Source organism: Pinus tabuliformis, chromosome 4_2, assembly GCF_031772625.1.
Source record: "Pinus tabuliformis cultivar Carrire ecotype Pingquan chromosome 4_2, CPIR1, whole genome shotgun sequence".
Classification (NCBI taxonomy): domain Eukaryota; kingdom Viridiplantae; phylum Streptophyta; class Pinopsida; order Pinales; family Pinaceae; genus Pinus; species Pinus tabuliformis.
This window is the reverse complement of record NC_142304.1, coordinates 870421772-870439160: the sequence shown is the minus strand read 5'-3', so window position 1 is coordinate 870439160 and position 17389 is coordinate 870421772. Positions and strand designations below refer to the sequence as shown.

Below are 17389 nucleotides of genomic sequence, written 5' to 3'. Positions count from 1 at the left end.
GTGGTCCAAGGGCAGTTTCTGTGATAAATTCTTTGTCAGAAAAACTGGGTGGTGCAAGGGTGGTTGCAACTGAAGTTGTTCATGATACAGTTGATCATATTAAAGGAGCCATACAAAGATGGAGTGATCATGATAAAGTTGATCTTATTTTAACTACAGGTTTCTTCATTTTTCCTTTCAAAATATAGATCTAAGAGATTAATTTTAATCTTAGCTAAAAAATGTGTTTGATGGTTTTGTCTGATGTTTTACTGTAGTACAATATTCTCATTGATGAATAGATTGGGATATATCATGCTTTTTCTCTGAAAATGTATCCATAGATCCTGTATGCAACACATCGATGTACTGGGAATTGGTGCATCTTCTTGAGAATCCTTATTGTTCAACTGCATGTTGTATTTAGTTATGTTTTGGCTCTATTCACATACTTTATTGCTGAAGAAACTGTCATATTCTTATCAGTGATCATAATTAAAAATTATTATTCCTAGTGCTCAAGTTTGTATATGCAGTTGATTAAAAAGTGGTTAGTGACTCTCGGCAGATTTAAAGTTATCAGTTTCGATTCAAAAATACCGATTGATCAATGTGTTTGAATGTTGCTTAGGAAATTCCATTTCATTGTTTTAGAGTATTATCTGATTTATTTATAATATGTAAAATCTAACTGGGATGGCTATACCCTTTCAATCTAAGTTTCAGTGAAATGGATATGGAAATGACAAATTTTCAGGAACCTGGATATGATATGGTGAGGAAACTCTCTCTCTCTCTCTCTCTCTCTCCCCTCTCTCCCTCCCTCTATATATATATATATATATATATATACCCTTTCAATCTAAGCTGCAGTGAAATGGATATGGAAACAACAAATTTTCAGAAACATGGATACGATATGGTGAGGGGTGTGTGTGTGTATATATTCAATATTTTCTATTGACATTTGTAGTTGTTTCAAGCTTGTAAGCATAACAAGTTATACTTTATAGTATTGTGCACATCCCTTACACTTGCCAATTACAAATAATCTCAAGCAATTTAAAAAAGGGTTGAGTGACATTCCATTATTGGCCACTAGACATGAGTTTTAGCTTTAGGAAACTTAGGTGTAACTATTTTCAATTTGTAATAAGGTCTGTTGTTGCTCAAATTGTACAGGCATGGTGCAACAACGACTCAGGGCGGGGGTTGTCACTCTGATTTAGTTGTCTCCCAACAACAGGGTATGGGGGGTAGTCCCTATGGAATGTGAGAATGTGTGATTTGTTGGCAACCAACAAATCGAGGAGACACAATTGAATGGCTTAGCCACTTGGTTGATTTTAGCAAGTTAATAGATTAGATTGGATTATTCTAGTGAGACCAGTGCCTTATGTAGTCAACTACTTGCTTTATATCGATTAAGTACCAAAGGACTGGATGAACAATCGTTGCTTACAAGATGCGTGGGTATCCTATATGAGATGCAAGTCCTACAATCTAAGTGACATGCAAAATTCTTGGTTTATTTTAGTTAAATGCCTAACTAGGTGAATCCCTTAATCCTTAGTTATTTTGAGGCTAGTCTCTAAACTAAGTTGTAGAGAAAAGTCAAGGCAAAGCAAGCAATGACTTGGTTAACGATACCTCCCCTTCAAATCTAATTACCCAGTGCCTCCAGCGCTGCAGAGACTGTAGCTCTAACGACTGCAAGGTCACCTTGTTAACCACTAGAGAGGGTCTATCTTTTGCAAGCTACAAGAATAAGGGTGGCCCTATCTTTCTATCAACCAAGCTTATGCTTGGAGGTTACTTAATTAGTGCAAGACTATTCTTAGGATGCAAATGCAAGATGATTGAGTGATCTTGAGGTAAGATTTCTTTATGATCTTAAGTACTTAGTTACAATTGATCTTTAGTTATGGCAAAAGAGTACTTAATTGACGAATGAAGGATAATCTTAACAACAAGATAAAGTGTTCAAAATAAATAGTGCCCAAGAGATATATTCAATGTAACAAGGAGATAATTGCTCAAGTACTAGAAAACAAAATAGATGCTCTTTAAAATTAGAACAATTCACCAATATGCCAAAGATAAATTATCATTCACAGTAGATATTCAATTCAACCATGAACAATAAACCCAATGACAATAATGGCTATAAGAAAGATTAGAGCACTTATCCACGATATTACTTAGAACAATTAGCCAAGGCTCTTTAGAGACAATGCAAGGATGAAAAAAATACCAATAAAAAATTGCTCAAAAGATTGCCAATGTAGATGTTCAATGCTCAACAAATTACCAGTATGTCAATTAGATGTAGAATAATTAGATCTTCAATTCAAATCAACTTAAGATATTCAACTCTTGAGATTGATTTGTGTTAAAATTGGCAACTAGGGCCAAACTCCATGTGGGTCACCTCATTTATGGTAGCCAATATTTTTCCTAGATTCCTCTTGTCGAGAGGTGTAGTATTGATCTAAAGATCATTCGATTCCGACAAGTATTAATGGAGATATGAATTTATTTGTGTTTACTTGACAAATTGTCAAGGTCGGCCAGTAGTTAAATGTGACACACATGCCCAGTGAATCATATAAATACAAGAGAGGTTGATTCATTTACTCATCATCTCATCTCCACATCTCTTCTTTCTCCTAGTCTCTTGGGTATGCATAGGAGGAAGAAGACTCTCTCACATGGGAAGAAGAAAGAGGGTGTAGTTAGGGCAACAGGCTGTGACGTGGAAGAAGGAGGACACAGGAAGGTGTTAGCGCTTGAATTTGGCCTCAGGCTGAAAAAGGCAAAATCCAAGGCAACATCAAACCACTTAGCCTCGTAGCTAGCCCTACGGGGCAGGAGAGGGCTCTCTCTGGGTCTGTCTCGGCAAAAGGTCTTCAAAGGGCGGAGATGATCAATAAAGAATACTGATTTTAGGCTAGTAAACTGATTGAGAAAGTTTGATTTCAGATTTTTAGGGTTTTGGTGGAAAACAGGAGGAGAGCAATTTTGGGTGCGGGGATGGGACATAGCTTTTGCAGAGGTCTTTTTGGGGCAAGGTAGGAGATTGTCTTGATGCCTTTGATTTAAGTGAATAGATAGGAATGACTGGTGAGGAGCTAAAGAGAGCAAGAAACTTTCGAGAGTTCTCTTTAGACAGAGGAAAACATAGATATTAAGCAAACTTAAAGGCAGAGCATATAAATCATGAATTCTACCTTAACACTTCATTTACTTAATGTGCAGAAAAGAAAAGTGGGAAAATGATACACATAACACACTTACAAGTACATGAGAGAAGCACACCATCAACACAAATAACCACAGGAATCCCAAAAAGTGCTGCAAAACCCTGGTCTTTCCTTTGCCAAAATTGCAGAGATACAAAGTGTAATACAATAGAAGTTTATCCCTCAAGAGTCCAACCTCTCCAACCTCTGAAAATGACTAAGAAAATACATAATATAGGCAAGTCAACCCATTCCCTTGCCTCTAGGGGTCGAGCTCATCATCCTAGGAGCTGTTTCAACCAATTTTAAACTGAGCACTACAATCTAGGCAGTCAAAACAATTTGCCTCTATAAGCTAGGAAACCAATTCATTCATTAAATGCTTGCTATTTTATGAATGAATCATCTAGAATAGGTAAATAAGTGTCAAGTCAACATAAAATTACATCAATTACATCAAGGAGGGTGAAAAATCCCATCACAAGTCAAAATTGGTCAAAGCTGGGCGAATTCCTGAGCTGAAGGTGCAAAACTGGCAAATTTCCCTGATGTGTAGTGCCCCAATTCTCAACGCGTAGCGCGCCTTTGAGCCAACTTTTGAGGCACTTCCCGACATCCAAATAAGGCAAAAGTAGGCTTGTTGGAAAGGTCTGGATGTCTACTTTCCAACCCAAGTGGAATTTCTCAATTTGGTGTCCATTTGCCCCTCCAAAATTGCAATCTCCCAAGACTGCTTCTTGTGTGTCCAAAAAGTGGCAGAAAGTCATTTTTTGCATGTTTTTTGACCTTCTGAGGGCTCAAAACTTGATGAAATGTCTTGGCAATTGCTGAGCAAGTGTAATTTGTTATGACAAATCCAAAAATGCTATATTTTTGAGAAATGGACTTGCCCATGCTCAGGGTAGCGCGCGGCGCGCTACTCGTTGAAGGCAAAAACCTGGTTTTGGCACAAAAAATTCAAAATTTGCTCCAAATTTTTTGAAATTTGAGCTGGGGGTGTCTCATCAAGTACCATGCTCCTTCAAAGAGGCTTCGGCCAAAATTTGGAGTGGATCGGGATTTTTTCTCCGTTTTAGTGCTTTGCTCAACCTCCTTGGATCTGGTGATTGTATTTTTGACATTTCTCTAAAACCATGACACCTGTGTAAAAAGTGAAGGAGGTTTTTCTTCTTTGGCATGTTGTGGACAAAAACCTCTCTCAGTTTTCCAAAATTCATCTTTGATTGCTCTGAAACATCTTTTGAGTGAAACTTATCCCGATGTGTGAAACAAGGAATTTTGTCGAAATGAAGCGAAATGAAGGGGATAAGAGGCTTCTAAATTCTTGGGGAAATTTTTGGAAGTAGGGAGGGATGTTAGGAAGCAGGGGAAAGTGGAATCATGAAGATCGAGTGAGGGGAACGGGTCCAAAAGGGCAAAACACAGGCCCAACCTAGAAAATTGCCAGGTTGTAGCAAGAAACTAGGGTTTGTGCGAAAATGAGGAATTTGGCGGATCTAAGGGATGGGAAGCATTTAATAAGGTACTTTAAGGATAGGGAAAGGTGTATGAACATCAGGATACAAGTTTTGCCAATGATTTGACCGTCCAAGAGAAATTACCTCCAAAACCCTATGAGAGGGAAATGACCTTACCTAGGCGCAACTGAAGCATGAACAAGGTGTAAAATGACTCATTCGACACTGACATGATAATGACAACCCTATGAATGATGATAGACTCAGCAGAATGATGACATGGATTGGCATTTGGGCAATTTTGAAAAGAGTGAAAACAAACCCTAGACCTAATGCCTAGTGACCAAATTTTGCTTGAAGACTTCACTGAAATGACAAAATTTGACCTTGACACTTCAAAATCACTTTGTAAGAGCACGTTTGATCACTGGAGGAAGGCTGGAAAGACTGACACAAACATTGGCTCCAATGGGAATGGTAGCTACTTGGAGGTGCCAAGAACAACAGATCTTTGGGAGAGCAGACCAGCGCCTTCGTCCATTGGGCTATGGAGTCCATTATTTCGGCAAACGACACAAGACTTTGACTCATTTATTGAATGAAAACTTGACTGAAAACTGACTGAAACTTAACTGAAACTTGACTCAAACCGACTCGATGGCAAACTGAAATAACTTGAAAAACTCACTCAACAGACCAAACACAATTGACTCATGACTGACTCAAAACAAGACTTTTCAAAGCTTATTGAAGGGCAGCAGTCCATCAAGATTTGAAATCATGATGACAACCACCTGTGTTTCTTACAAGACAATATACCATCAAACTATATCAAAATGCCAATGCAACCAATCAAGCAGATGCCTTATTGATTGGTTCTGCTGATCAGATCTTCTGGTCAACAATGAATATTGGTAACTGGGCATCCAAAAATATAGTCGACCATATTCTCCTTCATCACTGAATACTGCAATAATCACCTTCACTGTTGACTGCAACAGGGCTGCCATTGGATCTTGAAAAACATGAAGTTTTGCCACTGACACCTCCTGCTGAAAAAACAAGGTGTCTTTTGCTTCAAATTCTGATCTGCCTTCATCATGTGCTTCAGTAAAAGTATGCTCATAAGCTTCAAAAAACTCCGAACAAATGGATGAGCAGATCTCTTCTTGGAAAAACATTTCAGCACATGAAACATATGAAGAATCTGAAAGGTAATCCTGTATGCTCTGATCTTCTGTTGTCTGACAATATGGTAGGTCATCTTCAAATGATATGATAGCCGGATTATCATCTTTGTGAGGGAAAACATTATCTATTTGCTGATCTACAAGACAATCATCTTTTTCAACAGAGGAAGAAGTTTTCCCAACACTTTCCTGACTATGTGTGCACTGCAAATCTGCTGTAGCTTGGGCTGTAACAAGACCTTTCAAGAGCTGATCTATCTCCTCTTCAGACAAAGGAGAAAATGCCTTTTGTTTTCTTCTGCTTAAACAGTAATTATCTTCATATGACAGGGCACTCAGACTATCATTTATTACTGAGTTATTGAAAGGAGATTCATTACTTACTTGCACAAAGATCTCACCTTGCTGTTCATGAACTGACTGGATTGCTTCTTCATGAAGGCTGTGTTCTAATGATGGATTAACAGTATGAATTACTGTGTCTTCTACATTCCAAATGATTTCAACAAAACCTGGAGTAGCTGACTGGACATTATCACAATCTACAATCAGCATTGGACTTACTTGCATGTTGCTGTCTTCTGTGGGCAGATCTGAAATGTCATTCTCCCTTTCATCATTTTCAGCCATATTATCTTCAACCTGCTGATCTTGATTCTGCTGCAAAATGCCCTGATCATCTTGATGGGAATTCTCTAAGTTTTCTTTATGCTGCTGAAATGGATTCTTATACAGAGCCTCCATGATCTCAACATCCATAAGATTATCATCTTCATAATATTTCTCAAGGCTTTCAATAAAAGTTGAAGCATGTTTGCAACAGTCATGAACTAAATTTAATGATGGATAAGATGCTTGATATCTTTCAATAAACAAGGCATGAAAATCCTTTAAACAGTAAATACAGGCCTGCGGCAAACTTTCATACCAAGATTGGGCTTTACCTTCCAGAGTGGCCATGAATATCTTCATCAAGCAATCTTCAGGAAAATCAACCTTCAACTTGCGAATATGCATGTGAAATCTAACCAGATGTAGAGCAGCGTCGTTCCTACCATCATCTTTAAATGTAGGCAAATTCTTTGACCAATCTACCTTCAGAATTTTATTTGGAAAACCAGGGATGTGATCTCGGCTCATGGGAGCATATCTTCTTGCAATCCGATCCATCTTGAAAAGCTCAAAGCTACTAGTCTTCCTGCAGTGAAGTCACCATGAAGCATTGATCTCTGGAGTTTTCAGTGAAGGAGTCGCTAGTGAATGATTTCAGCCTTGTCAGTGTCTGATCGTTGTCCACCATCAACAATCAGATCTGAACTTGATACATGTACTGGGCTAATTAACAAGTTAGATGTCACATTTACAAGCTAGACCGGAGATTGACTGAAGCAGCGTTTATCTACTTCCGCTAATGCAAAGCAAAAGCGTTTCAAAGGCGACCTGGCATAACTTCAGGCTCCGTCTGTAGCTTATAAAACAAATGACATCAACAAGCAAACCATTTGTTCTCCCCAGTGTAGTCGCCAATATGTTAGCGCTTGAATTTGGCCTCAGGCTGAAAAAGGAAAAATCCAAGGCAACATCAAACCACTTAGCCTCGTAGCTAGCCATACGGGGCAGGAGAGGGCTCTCTCCAGGTCTATCTCGGCAAAAGGTCTTCAAAGGGCGGAGATGACCAATAAAGAACACTGATTTTAGGCTAGTAAACTGATTGAGAAAGTTTGATTTCAGATTTTTAGGGTTTTGGTGGAAAACAGGAGGAGAGCAATTTTGGGTGCGGGGATGGGACACAGCTTTTGCAGATGTCTTTTTCGGGCAAGGTAGGAGATTGTCTTGATGCCTTTGATTTAAGTGAATGGATAGGAATGACTGGTGAGGAGCTAAAGAGAGCAAGAAACTTTCGAGAGTTTTCTTTAGACAGAGGAAAACAGATATTAAGCAAACTTAAAGGCAGAGCATATAAATCATGAATTCTACCTTAACACTTCATTTACTTAATGTGCAGAAAAGAAAAGTGGGAAAATGATACACATAACACACTTACAAGTACATGAGAGAAGCACACCATCAACACAAATAACCACAGGAATCCCAAAAAGTGCTGCAAAACCCTGGTCTTTCCTTTGCCAAAATTGCAGAGATACAAAGTGTAATACAATAGAAGCTTATCCCTCAAGAGTCGAACCTCTCCAACCTCTGAAAATGACTAAGAAAATACATAATATAGGCAAGTCAACCCATTCCCTTGCCTCTAGGGGTCGAGCTCATCATCCTAGGAGCTGTTTCAACCAATTCTAAACTGAGCACTACAATCTAGGCAGTCAAAACAACTTGCCTCTATAAGCTAGGAAACCAATTCATTCATTAAATGTTTGGTATTTTATGAATGAATCATCTAGAATAGGTAAATAAATGTCAAGTCAACATAAAATTACATCAATTACATCAAGGAGGGTGAAAAATCGCATCACAAGTCAAAATTGGTCAAAGCTGGGCGAATTCCTGAGCTGAAGGTGCAAAACTGACAAATTTCCCTGATGCGTAGTGCCCCAATTCTCAACGCGTAGCGCGCCTTTGAGCCAACTTTTGAGACACTTCCCGACATCCAAATAAGGCAAAAGTAGGCTTGTTGAAAAGGTCTGGATGTCTACTTTCCAACCCAAGTGGAATTTCTCAATTTGGTGTCCATTTGCCCCTCCAAAATTGCAATTTCCCAAGGCTGCTTCCTGTGTGTCCAAAAAGTGGCAGAAAGTCATTTTTTGCATGTTTTTTGACCTTCTGAGGGCTCAAAACCTGATGAAATGTCTTGGCAATTGCTGAGAAAGTGTAATTTGTTATGACAAATCCAAAAATGCTGAGTTTTTGAGAAATGGACTTGCCCATGTTCAGGGTAGCGCGCGGCGCGCTACGCGTTCAGGGCAAAAACCTGTGTTTGGCACAAAAAAATCAAAATTTGCTCCAAATTTTTTGAAATTTGAGCTGGGGGTGTCTCATAAAGTACCATGCTCCTTCAAAGAGGCTTCGGCCAAAATTTGGAGTGGATCGGGACTTTTTCTCCGTTTTAGTGCTTTGCTCAACCTCCTTGGATCTGGTGATTGTATTTTTGACATTTCTCTAAAACCATGACACCTGTGTAAAAAGTGAAGGAGGTTTTTCTTCTTTGGCATGTTGTGGACAAAAACCTCTCTCAGTTTTCCAAAATTCATCTTTGATTGCTCTGAAACATCTTTTGAGTGAAACTTATCCCGATGTGTGAAACAAGGAATTTTGTCGAAATGAAGCGAAATGAAGGGGATAAGAGGCTTCTAAATTCTTGGGGAAATTTTTGGAAGTAGGGAGGGATGTTAGGAAGCAGGGGAAAGTGGAATCGCGGAGATCGAGTGAGGGGAAGGGGTCCAAAAGGGCAAAACACAGGTCCAACATAGAAAATTGCCAGGTTGTAGCAAGAAACTAGGGTTTGTGCGAAAATGAGGAATTTGGCGGATCTAAGGGATGGGAAGCATTTAATAAGGTACTTTAAGGATAGGGGAAGGTGTATGAACATCAGGATACAAGTTTTGCCGATGATTTGACCGTCCAAGAGAAATTACCTCCAAAACCCTCTGAGAGGCAAATGACCTTACCTAGGCGCAACTGAAGCATGAACAAGGTGTAAAATGACTCATTCGACACTGACATGATAATGACAACCCTATGAATGATGATAGACTCAGCAGTATGATGACATGGATTGGCATTTGGGCAATTTTGAAAAGAGTGAAAGCAAACCCTAGACCTAATGCCTAATGACCAAATTTTGCTTGAAGACTTCACTGAAATGACAAAATTTGACCTTGACACTTCAAAATCACTTTGTAAGAGCACGTTTGATCACTGGAGGAAGGCTGGAAAAACTGACTTAGCGCTTGAATTTGGCCTCAGGCTGAAAAAGACAAAAGTAAGGCAACATCAAACCACTTAGCCTCGTAGCTAGCCCTACGGGGACAGGAGAGGGCTCTCTCCGGGTCTATCTCGGCAAAAGGTCTTTAAAGGGGCTGAGATGACCAATAAAGAACACTGATTTTAGGCTAGTAAACTAATAGGGAAAGTTTGATTTAAATTTTTAGGGTTTGTTGGAAAACTGAGCACAGCAATTTTGGGTGCGGGGATGAGACACAGTTTTTGTAGAGGTCTTTTTGGGGCAAGGTAGGAGATTGTCTTGATGCCTTTGAAATAAGTGGATGGATAGATATGACCGGTGAGGAGCTAAGGAGAGCAAGAAACCATCGAGAGTTCTCCTTAAACAGACGAAAACATAGATATTAAGCAAACTTAAAGGCAGAGCATATAAACCATGAATTCTACCTTAACACTTCATTTACTTAATTTGCAGAAGAGAAGAGTGGGAAAATGATATACATAACAAACCTACAAGTACATGAGAGAAACACACCATCAACACAAATCACCACAGGAATCCCAAATAGTGCTGCAAAACCCTGGTCCTTCCTTTGCCAAAATTGCAGAGATACAAAGAGTAATACAGTCTAAGCTTATCCCTCAAGAGTCCAACCTCTCCAACCTCTGAAAATGACTAAGAAAATACATAATATAGGCAAGTCAACCCATTCCCTTGCCTCTAGGGGTCGAGCTCATCATCCTAGGAGCTGTTTCAACCAATTCTAAACTGAGCACTACAATCTAGGCAGTCAAAACAACTTGCCTCTATAAGCTAGGAAACCAATTCATTCATTAAATGTTTGGTATTTTATGAATGAATCATCTAGAATAGGTAAATAAGTGTCAAGTCAACATAAAATTACATCAGTTACAACAAGGAGGGTGAAAAATCCCATCACAAGTCAAAATTGGTCAAAGCTGGGCGAATTCCTGAGCTGAAGGTGCAAAACTGACAAATTTCCCTGATGCGTAGCGCCCCAGTTCTCAACGCGTAGCGCGCCTTTGAGCCAACTTTTGAGGCACTTCCCGGCATTCAAATAAGGCAGAAGTAGGCTTGTTGGAAAGGTCTGGATGTCTACTTTCCAACCCAAGTGGAATTTCTCAATTTGGTGTCCATTTGCCCCTCCAAAATTGCAATCTCCCAAGACTGCTTCCTGTGTGTCCAAAAAGTGGCAGAAAGTCATTTTTTGCATGTTTTTTTGACCTTCTGAGGGCTCAACACTTGATGAAATGTCTTGGAAATGGCTGAGCAAGTGTAATTTGTTATGACAAATCCAAAAAAGCCGAGTTTTTGAGAAATGGACTTGCCCATCTTCAGGGTAGCGTGCGGCGCGCTACGCGTTGAGGGCAAAAACCTGTGTTTGGCACAAAAAATTCAAAATTGACCAAAATTGCTCCAAATTTTTTGAAATTTGCGCTGGGGGTGTCTCATCAAGTACCATGCTCCTTCAAAGAGGCTTCGGCCAAAATTTGGAGTGGATCGGGACTTGTTCTCCGTTTTAGTGCTTTGCTCAACCTCCTTGGATCTGGTGATTGTATTTTTGACATTTCTCTAAAACCATGACACCTGTGTAAAAAGTGAAGGAGGTTTTTCTTCTTTGGCATGTTGTGGACAAAAACCTCTCTCAGTTTTCCAAAATTCATCTTTGATTGCTTTGAAACATCTTTTGAGTGAAACTTATACCGATGTGTGAAACAAGAAATTTTGTCGAAATGAAGCGAAATGAAGGGGATAAGAGGCTTCTAAATTCTTGGGGAAATTTTTGGAAGTAGGGAGGGATGTTAGGAAGCAGGGGAAAGTGGAATCGCGGAGATCGAGTGAGGGGAAGGGGTCCAAAAGGGCAAAACACAGGCCCAACCTAGAAAATTGCCAAGTTGTAGCAAGAAACTAGGGTTTGTGTATGAACTAGGGATGGGAAGCATTTAATAAGGTACTTTAAGGATAGGGGAAGGTGTATGAACATCAGGATACAAGTTTTGCCGATGATTTGACCGTCCAAGAGAAATTACCTCCAAAACCCTAGGAGAGGGAAATGACCTTACCTAGGCGCAACTGAAGCATGAACAAGGTGTAAAATGACTCATTCGACACTGACATGATAATGACAACCCTATGAATGATGATAGACTCAGCAGAATGATGACATGGATTGGCATTTGGGCAATTTTGAAAAGAGTGAAAGCAAACCCTGGACCTAATGCCTAGTGACCAAATTTTGCTTGAAGACTTCACTGAAATGACAAAATTTGACCTTGACACTTCAAAATCACTTTGTAAGAGCACGTTTGATCACTGGAGGAAGGCTGGAAAGACTAACACTAACATTGGCTCCAATGGGGATGGTAGCTCCTTGGAGGTGCCAAGAACAACAGATCTTTGGGAGAGCAGGCCAGCGCCTTCGTCCATTGGGCTATGGAGTCCATTATTTCGGCAAACGACACAAGACTTTGACTCATTTATTGAATGAAAACTTGACTGAAAATTGACTGAAACTTAACTGAAACTTGACTCAAACCGACTCGATGGCAAACTGAAATAACTTGAAAAACTCACTCAACAGACCAAACACAAATGACTCATGACTGACTTAAAACAAGTCTTTTCAAAGCTTATTGAAGGGTAGCAGTCCATCAAGATTTGAAATCATGATGACAACCACCTGTGTTTCTTACAAGACAATATACCATCAAACTATATCAAAATGCCAATGCAACCAATCAAGCAGATGCCTTCTTGATTGGTTCTCCTGATCAGATCTTCTGGTCAACAATGAATACTGGTAACTGGGCATCCAAAAATATAGTCGACCATATTCTCCTTCATCACTGAATACTGCAATAATCACCTTCACTGTTGACTGCAACAGGGCTGCCATTGGATCTTGAAAAACATGAAGTTTTGCCACTGACACCTCCTGCTGAAAAAACAAGGTGTCTTTTGCTTCAAATTCTGATCTGCCTTCATCATGTGCTTCAGTAAAAGTATGCTCATAAGCTTCAAAAAACTCCGAACAAATGGATGAGCAGATCTCTTCTTGGAAAAACATTTCAGCACATGAAACATATGAAGAATCTGAAAGGTAATCCTGTATGCTCTGATCTTCTGTTGTCTGACAATATGGTAGGTCATCTTCAAATGATATGACAGCCGGATTATCATCTTTGTGAGGGAAAACATTATCTATTTGATGATCTACAAGACAGTCATCTTTTTCAACAGAGGAAGAAGTTTTCCCAAAACTTTCCTGACTATGTGTGCACTGCAAATCTGCTGTAGCTTGGGCTGTAACAAGACCTTTCAAGAGCTGATCTATCTCCTCTTCAGACAAAGGAGACAATGCCTTTTGTTTTCTTCTGCTTAAACAGTAATTATCTTCATATGACAGGGCACTCAGACTATCATTTATTACTGAGTTATTGAAAGGAGATTCATTACTTACTTGCACAAAGATCTCACCTTGCTGTTCATGAACTGACTGGATTGCTTCTTCATGAAGGCTGTGTTATAATGATGGACTAACAGTATGAATTACTGTGTCTTCTACATTCCAAATGATTTCAACAGAACCTGGAGTAGCTGACTGGACATTATCACAATCTACAATCAACATTGGACTTACTTGCATGTTGCTGTCTTCTGTGGGCAGATCTGAAATGTCATTCTCCCTTTCATCATTTTCAGCCATATTATCTTCAACTTGCTGATCTTGATTCTGCTGCAAAATGTCCTGATCATCTTGATGGGAATTCTCTAAGTTTTCTTTATGCTGCTGAAATGGATTCTCATACAGAGCCTCCATGATCTCAACATCCATAAAATTATCATCTTCATAATATTTCTCAAGGCTTTCAATAAAAGTTGAAGCATGTTTGCAACAGTCATGAACTAAGTTTAATGATGGATAAGATGCTTGATATCTTTCAATAAACAAGGCATGAAAATCCTTTAAACAGTAAATATAGGCCTGCGGCAAACTTTCATACCAAGATTGGGCTTTACCTTCCAGAGTGGCCATGAATATCTTCATCAAGCAATGTTCAGGAGAATCAACCTTCAACTTGCGAATATGCATGTGAAATCTAACCAGATGTAGAGCAACGTCCTTCCTACCATCATCTGTAAATGTAGGCAAATTCCTTGACCAATCTACCTTCGGAATTTTATTTGGAAAACCAGGGATGTGATCTCGGCTCATGGGAGCGTATCTTGTTGCAACCCGATCCATTTTGAAAAGCTCAAAGCTACTAATCTTCCTGCAGTGAAGTTACCATGAAGCATTGATCTCTGGAGTTTTCAGTGAAGGAGTCGCTAGTGAATGATTTCAGCCTTGTCAGTGTCTGATCGTTGTCCACCATCAACAATCAGATCTGAACTTGATGCATGTACTGGGGTAATTAACAAGTTAAATGTCACGTTTACAAGCTAGACCGGAGATTGACTGAAGCAGCGTTTATCTACTTCCGCTAATGCAAAGCAAAAGCGTTTCGAAGGCTACCTGACATAACTTCAGGCTCCGTCTGTAGCTTATAAAATAAACACATCAATCCACAAACAAGTTTGTTCTTCCCAGTATGGTCGACAATATGTTTGGGTGCTAGAGGACTGCGTTGACCAGTGTATAGGCTCCCTTGACTGCGGATTTGTGTGGGGAGTCTCTCTCTTGCTAGCCGCAGTTCAGATCAGCCTTGTTGACCTCTGTTTGACCACTGTTTTGGGGCAGCTTTGACTGGTTAGGGTTGACTGCACGAGTTGATATATTGACTGCTGTTTTGACCATGTTTTGAGGACTATTTTGCGCTGCTACTTATTGCTGTTGAAGACCGAGTTCTTCAATTTGACTAGAAGTCAATCCGAGGTTGTTTGACCAAGTTTGACTTTGCTGATCTAGGCTTTGCTGCTGCTGATATAAAATTATAGAATTCTGATTTTGTACTATATCTCTCTGCTGAACTATTGAAGATAGAAGAAGATTTGACCAAAGGGTTTCCCTGTATTGGGGTTTGTCCCTGTCTAGCCGCCACATCTTGTGTCTCTTGTCTTGGCTTGTTTTCTGTCGATCATTTAATGTTCTATCTGCACTTTACTTAAGAAAGAAGTAAATTGCTCTAAGCATAGAACATACCATAATTTAACATGGTATCAGAGCTGAGGTGAAGACAAAGCCCAAGCAAGAGCAAGAGCAAGAGCAATCACCGAAGGCTGTTGAAGCAATCTTAAAGAAGTCATGGGGTCCTCAACACACTTCCCCATTGAAGACAAACTCCGTGAGAAGTTTGACTATCACAAATGGAAGATGTCTCTCGATCTAACATTGGAAGAACAAGAAGTGTTGGACCATGTGAGAGGCAATATTGTTGCGCCTCCATCAAATGCATTCACTGCTGCTACAAGCAAGTGGACCAAGGGAGAAGTCAAAGCAAGGAAGATCATCCGGGACTCTATCGACAAGCGCCTGGTGGCCTATGTTTCCGAGCTGACCACCTGCAAGGAAATCTATGATAGACTGGTGAGTTTATTTAAAGTTAATGATGCAAATCAAGTTTTGTTCTTTAGAAATAAACTGAAGGAAATTAAGAAGGGCAAAGATGAGAGTATGCAAGCATATTTCTTAAGGATCATCGAGATCAAGTATGATCTCCTATCTATTGGGGAAGTAGTTCCTGACAGGGAAATGACACTCACAACTCTTGGAGGACTGCCACCTGAATGGTGTATATTCAGGACTACTCTTCTCAACAATAATGTAATTCTTGGATTTGAGGAATTGATGGCAAGATGCATTCAAGAAGAAACAAGGATGGAAGAACAAGAAATGGCCGCACTTAAAGTCCATCCCTCTGCCTTTTTTTCTTATGCTAAAAGAAGAAACTATTCTGGGGCTAAATCCAAAGGAAAGGCTAGACCAAAAGGTGGAAGAAAAGGTCGATGTTACAATTGCAACAAAATGGGCCACTATGTGAGGGAGTGCCTTGATAAAAGGGACTCACACCATGACGATGATCAAAATCACTCTCATGGCAATCAAAGGAATGGCAGGTCCAATGGTAGAGGTAAAAGAAATGCCGGAAATCATGCAAGAGGACAACCCTTCAAGAAGGCAAGAAATTCCAAGTATGAATCAAACGTTTTTGACAATAAGCAAGATGAATATTATCAACCACCGGCCCTGTCTACTACCACTCCCTCGGACTCGCTGAGAAATTGGCTTATTGATAGTGGTGCCTCAAGGCACTTCACTAGTTACAAAGAAGCTCTCTGTAATCTGATAGAGAAGGAGACCAACCTTGAAATTGTTCTTGGGGACAACTCAAAATATCCTGTGAAAGACGTAGGGAATGTCACTCTTCAATTCAATAAGGGAAATACAATTCATTTACAAGAAGTATTATATGTACCTGATCTCAAAAATAACCTGGTGTCCATTTCGGCAATGGAAGACAAAGGCTACAAGGTGGCCTTCATCGATGGCAAGGTACGTGTATGGAAAAAGAACTTTAAAGATGCTTTCACTCTTGGGTTTCAAGTTGATTCATTATATCAGGTCGAAGGAAGTCCGCTGGGTGTCATGTCTTGTGACACATCTCTTCAGTCCAAACTATGGCATCAGAGGTTTGCTCACCTTCATTATAAAGCTCTACCCGATGTGACAAAAATGGTGACCGGGATGCCCGAGTTCAAATTATAGCAAGAAGGTGTATGTCCGGGATGTGCCGAAGGAAATCTCAAAAGGGGACCAATCCCCTCAAGCCAAAGCAAGACCCCCGAGATATTGCAGTTGGTTCACTCAGACATATTCGGTATGATGCTTGTGAACTCCTTGGGAGGATATTTATATTACCTCACTTTTGTAGATGATTATTCTCGCAAGACTTGGATATACTTCTTGAAAAAGAAGGATGAAGTGTTCTCCTAGTTTCGTCACTTCAAAGGCTTGATCGAGAATCAAACCGCAAAGAAGATCAAGATCTTAAGGACTGATAATGGGCCTGAGTACGAATCCAATGAGTTTCATGACTTTTGCAAAGAGGCTGGCATTAAGAGGGAGAATACTACACCATATACTCTTGAGCAGAATGGTGTGGCGGAAAGGAAGAATCGTACAATTGTGGAAGCTGTTCGTGCTATGCTCCATGATCAAAGACTTCCGAAGTTTCTATGGGTCGAAGCTGCAAATACCGCCGTATATGTACAAAACCGATGCCCTCATCAAGCATTGGGTTCCAAGACTCCCGAAGAAATGTTCACTGGTAAGAAACTTGAGGTATCTCATTTTAGAATTTTTGAAAGTCTTGTATATTTTCATATGCCGAAGGAGAAAAGGAATAAATTGGGTGCATCTAGAACGAAAGGAATCTTCGTGGGCTATAGCGAAAATGAAGGGCTATAGAATCTATGTGGCTGGTCAAAGGGAAGTCGAGATTAGCCATGATGTCACCTTTGACGAAGATATGGCTCTTAGAAAAGTTGATAATCATCTTACTCTAAGGGGATCTAAAGAAGCTGACACCAGGGGACCGAAGGAAAAGGAAGATGAGATGATGCCCGATGTGGAAGAACCTATGGACCCTATTGATCCCCCTC

General features: G+C 39.9%; 1 protein-coding gene across 6 annotated transcripts in view; it reads left to right on the top strand.

Annotated features, from left to right (window-relative positions):
- The window catches only part of B73 (molybdopterin biosynthesis CNX1 protein / molybdenum cofactor biosynthesis enzyme CNX1 (CNX1)), a 450203-nt gene that overhangs the window by 296337 nt on the left and 136477 nt on the right, over positions 1-17389 (top strand). For all 6 annotated transcript variants that reach the window (XM_089424326.1, XM_089424321.1, XM_089424325.1 and 3 more), the window contains one exon: positions 2-159. In XM_089424326.1, the coding sequence (XP_089280452.1) occupies positions 2-159 (158 nt within the window). The remainder of the gene's footprint in view (position 1; positions 160-17389) is intronic.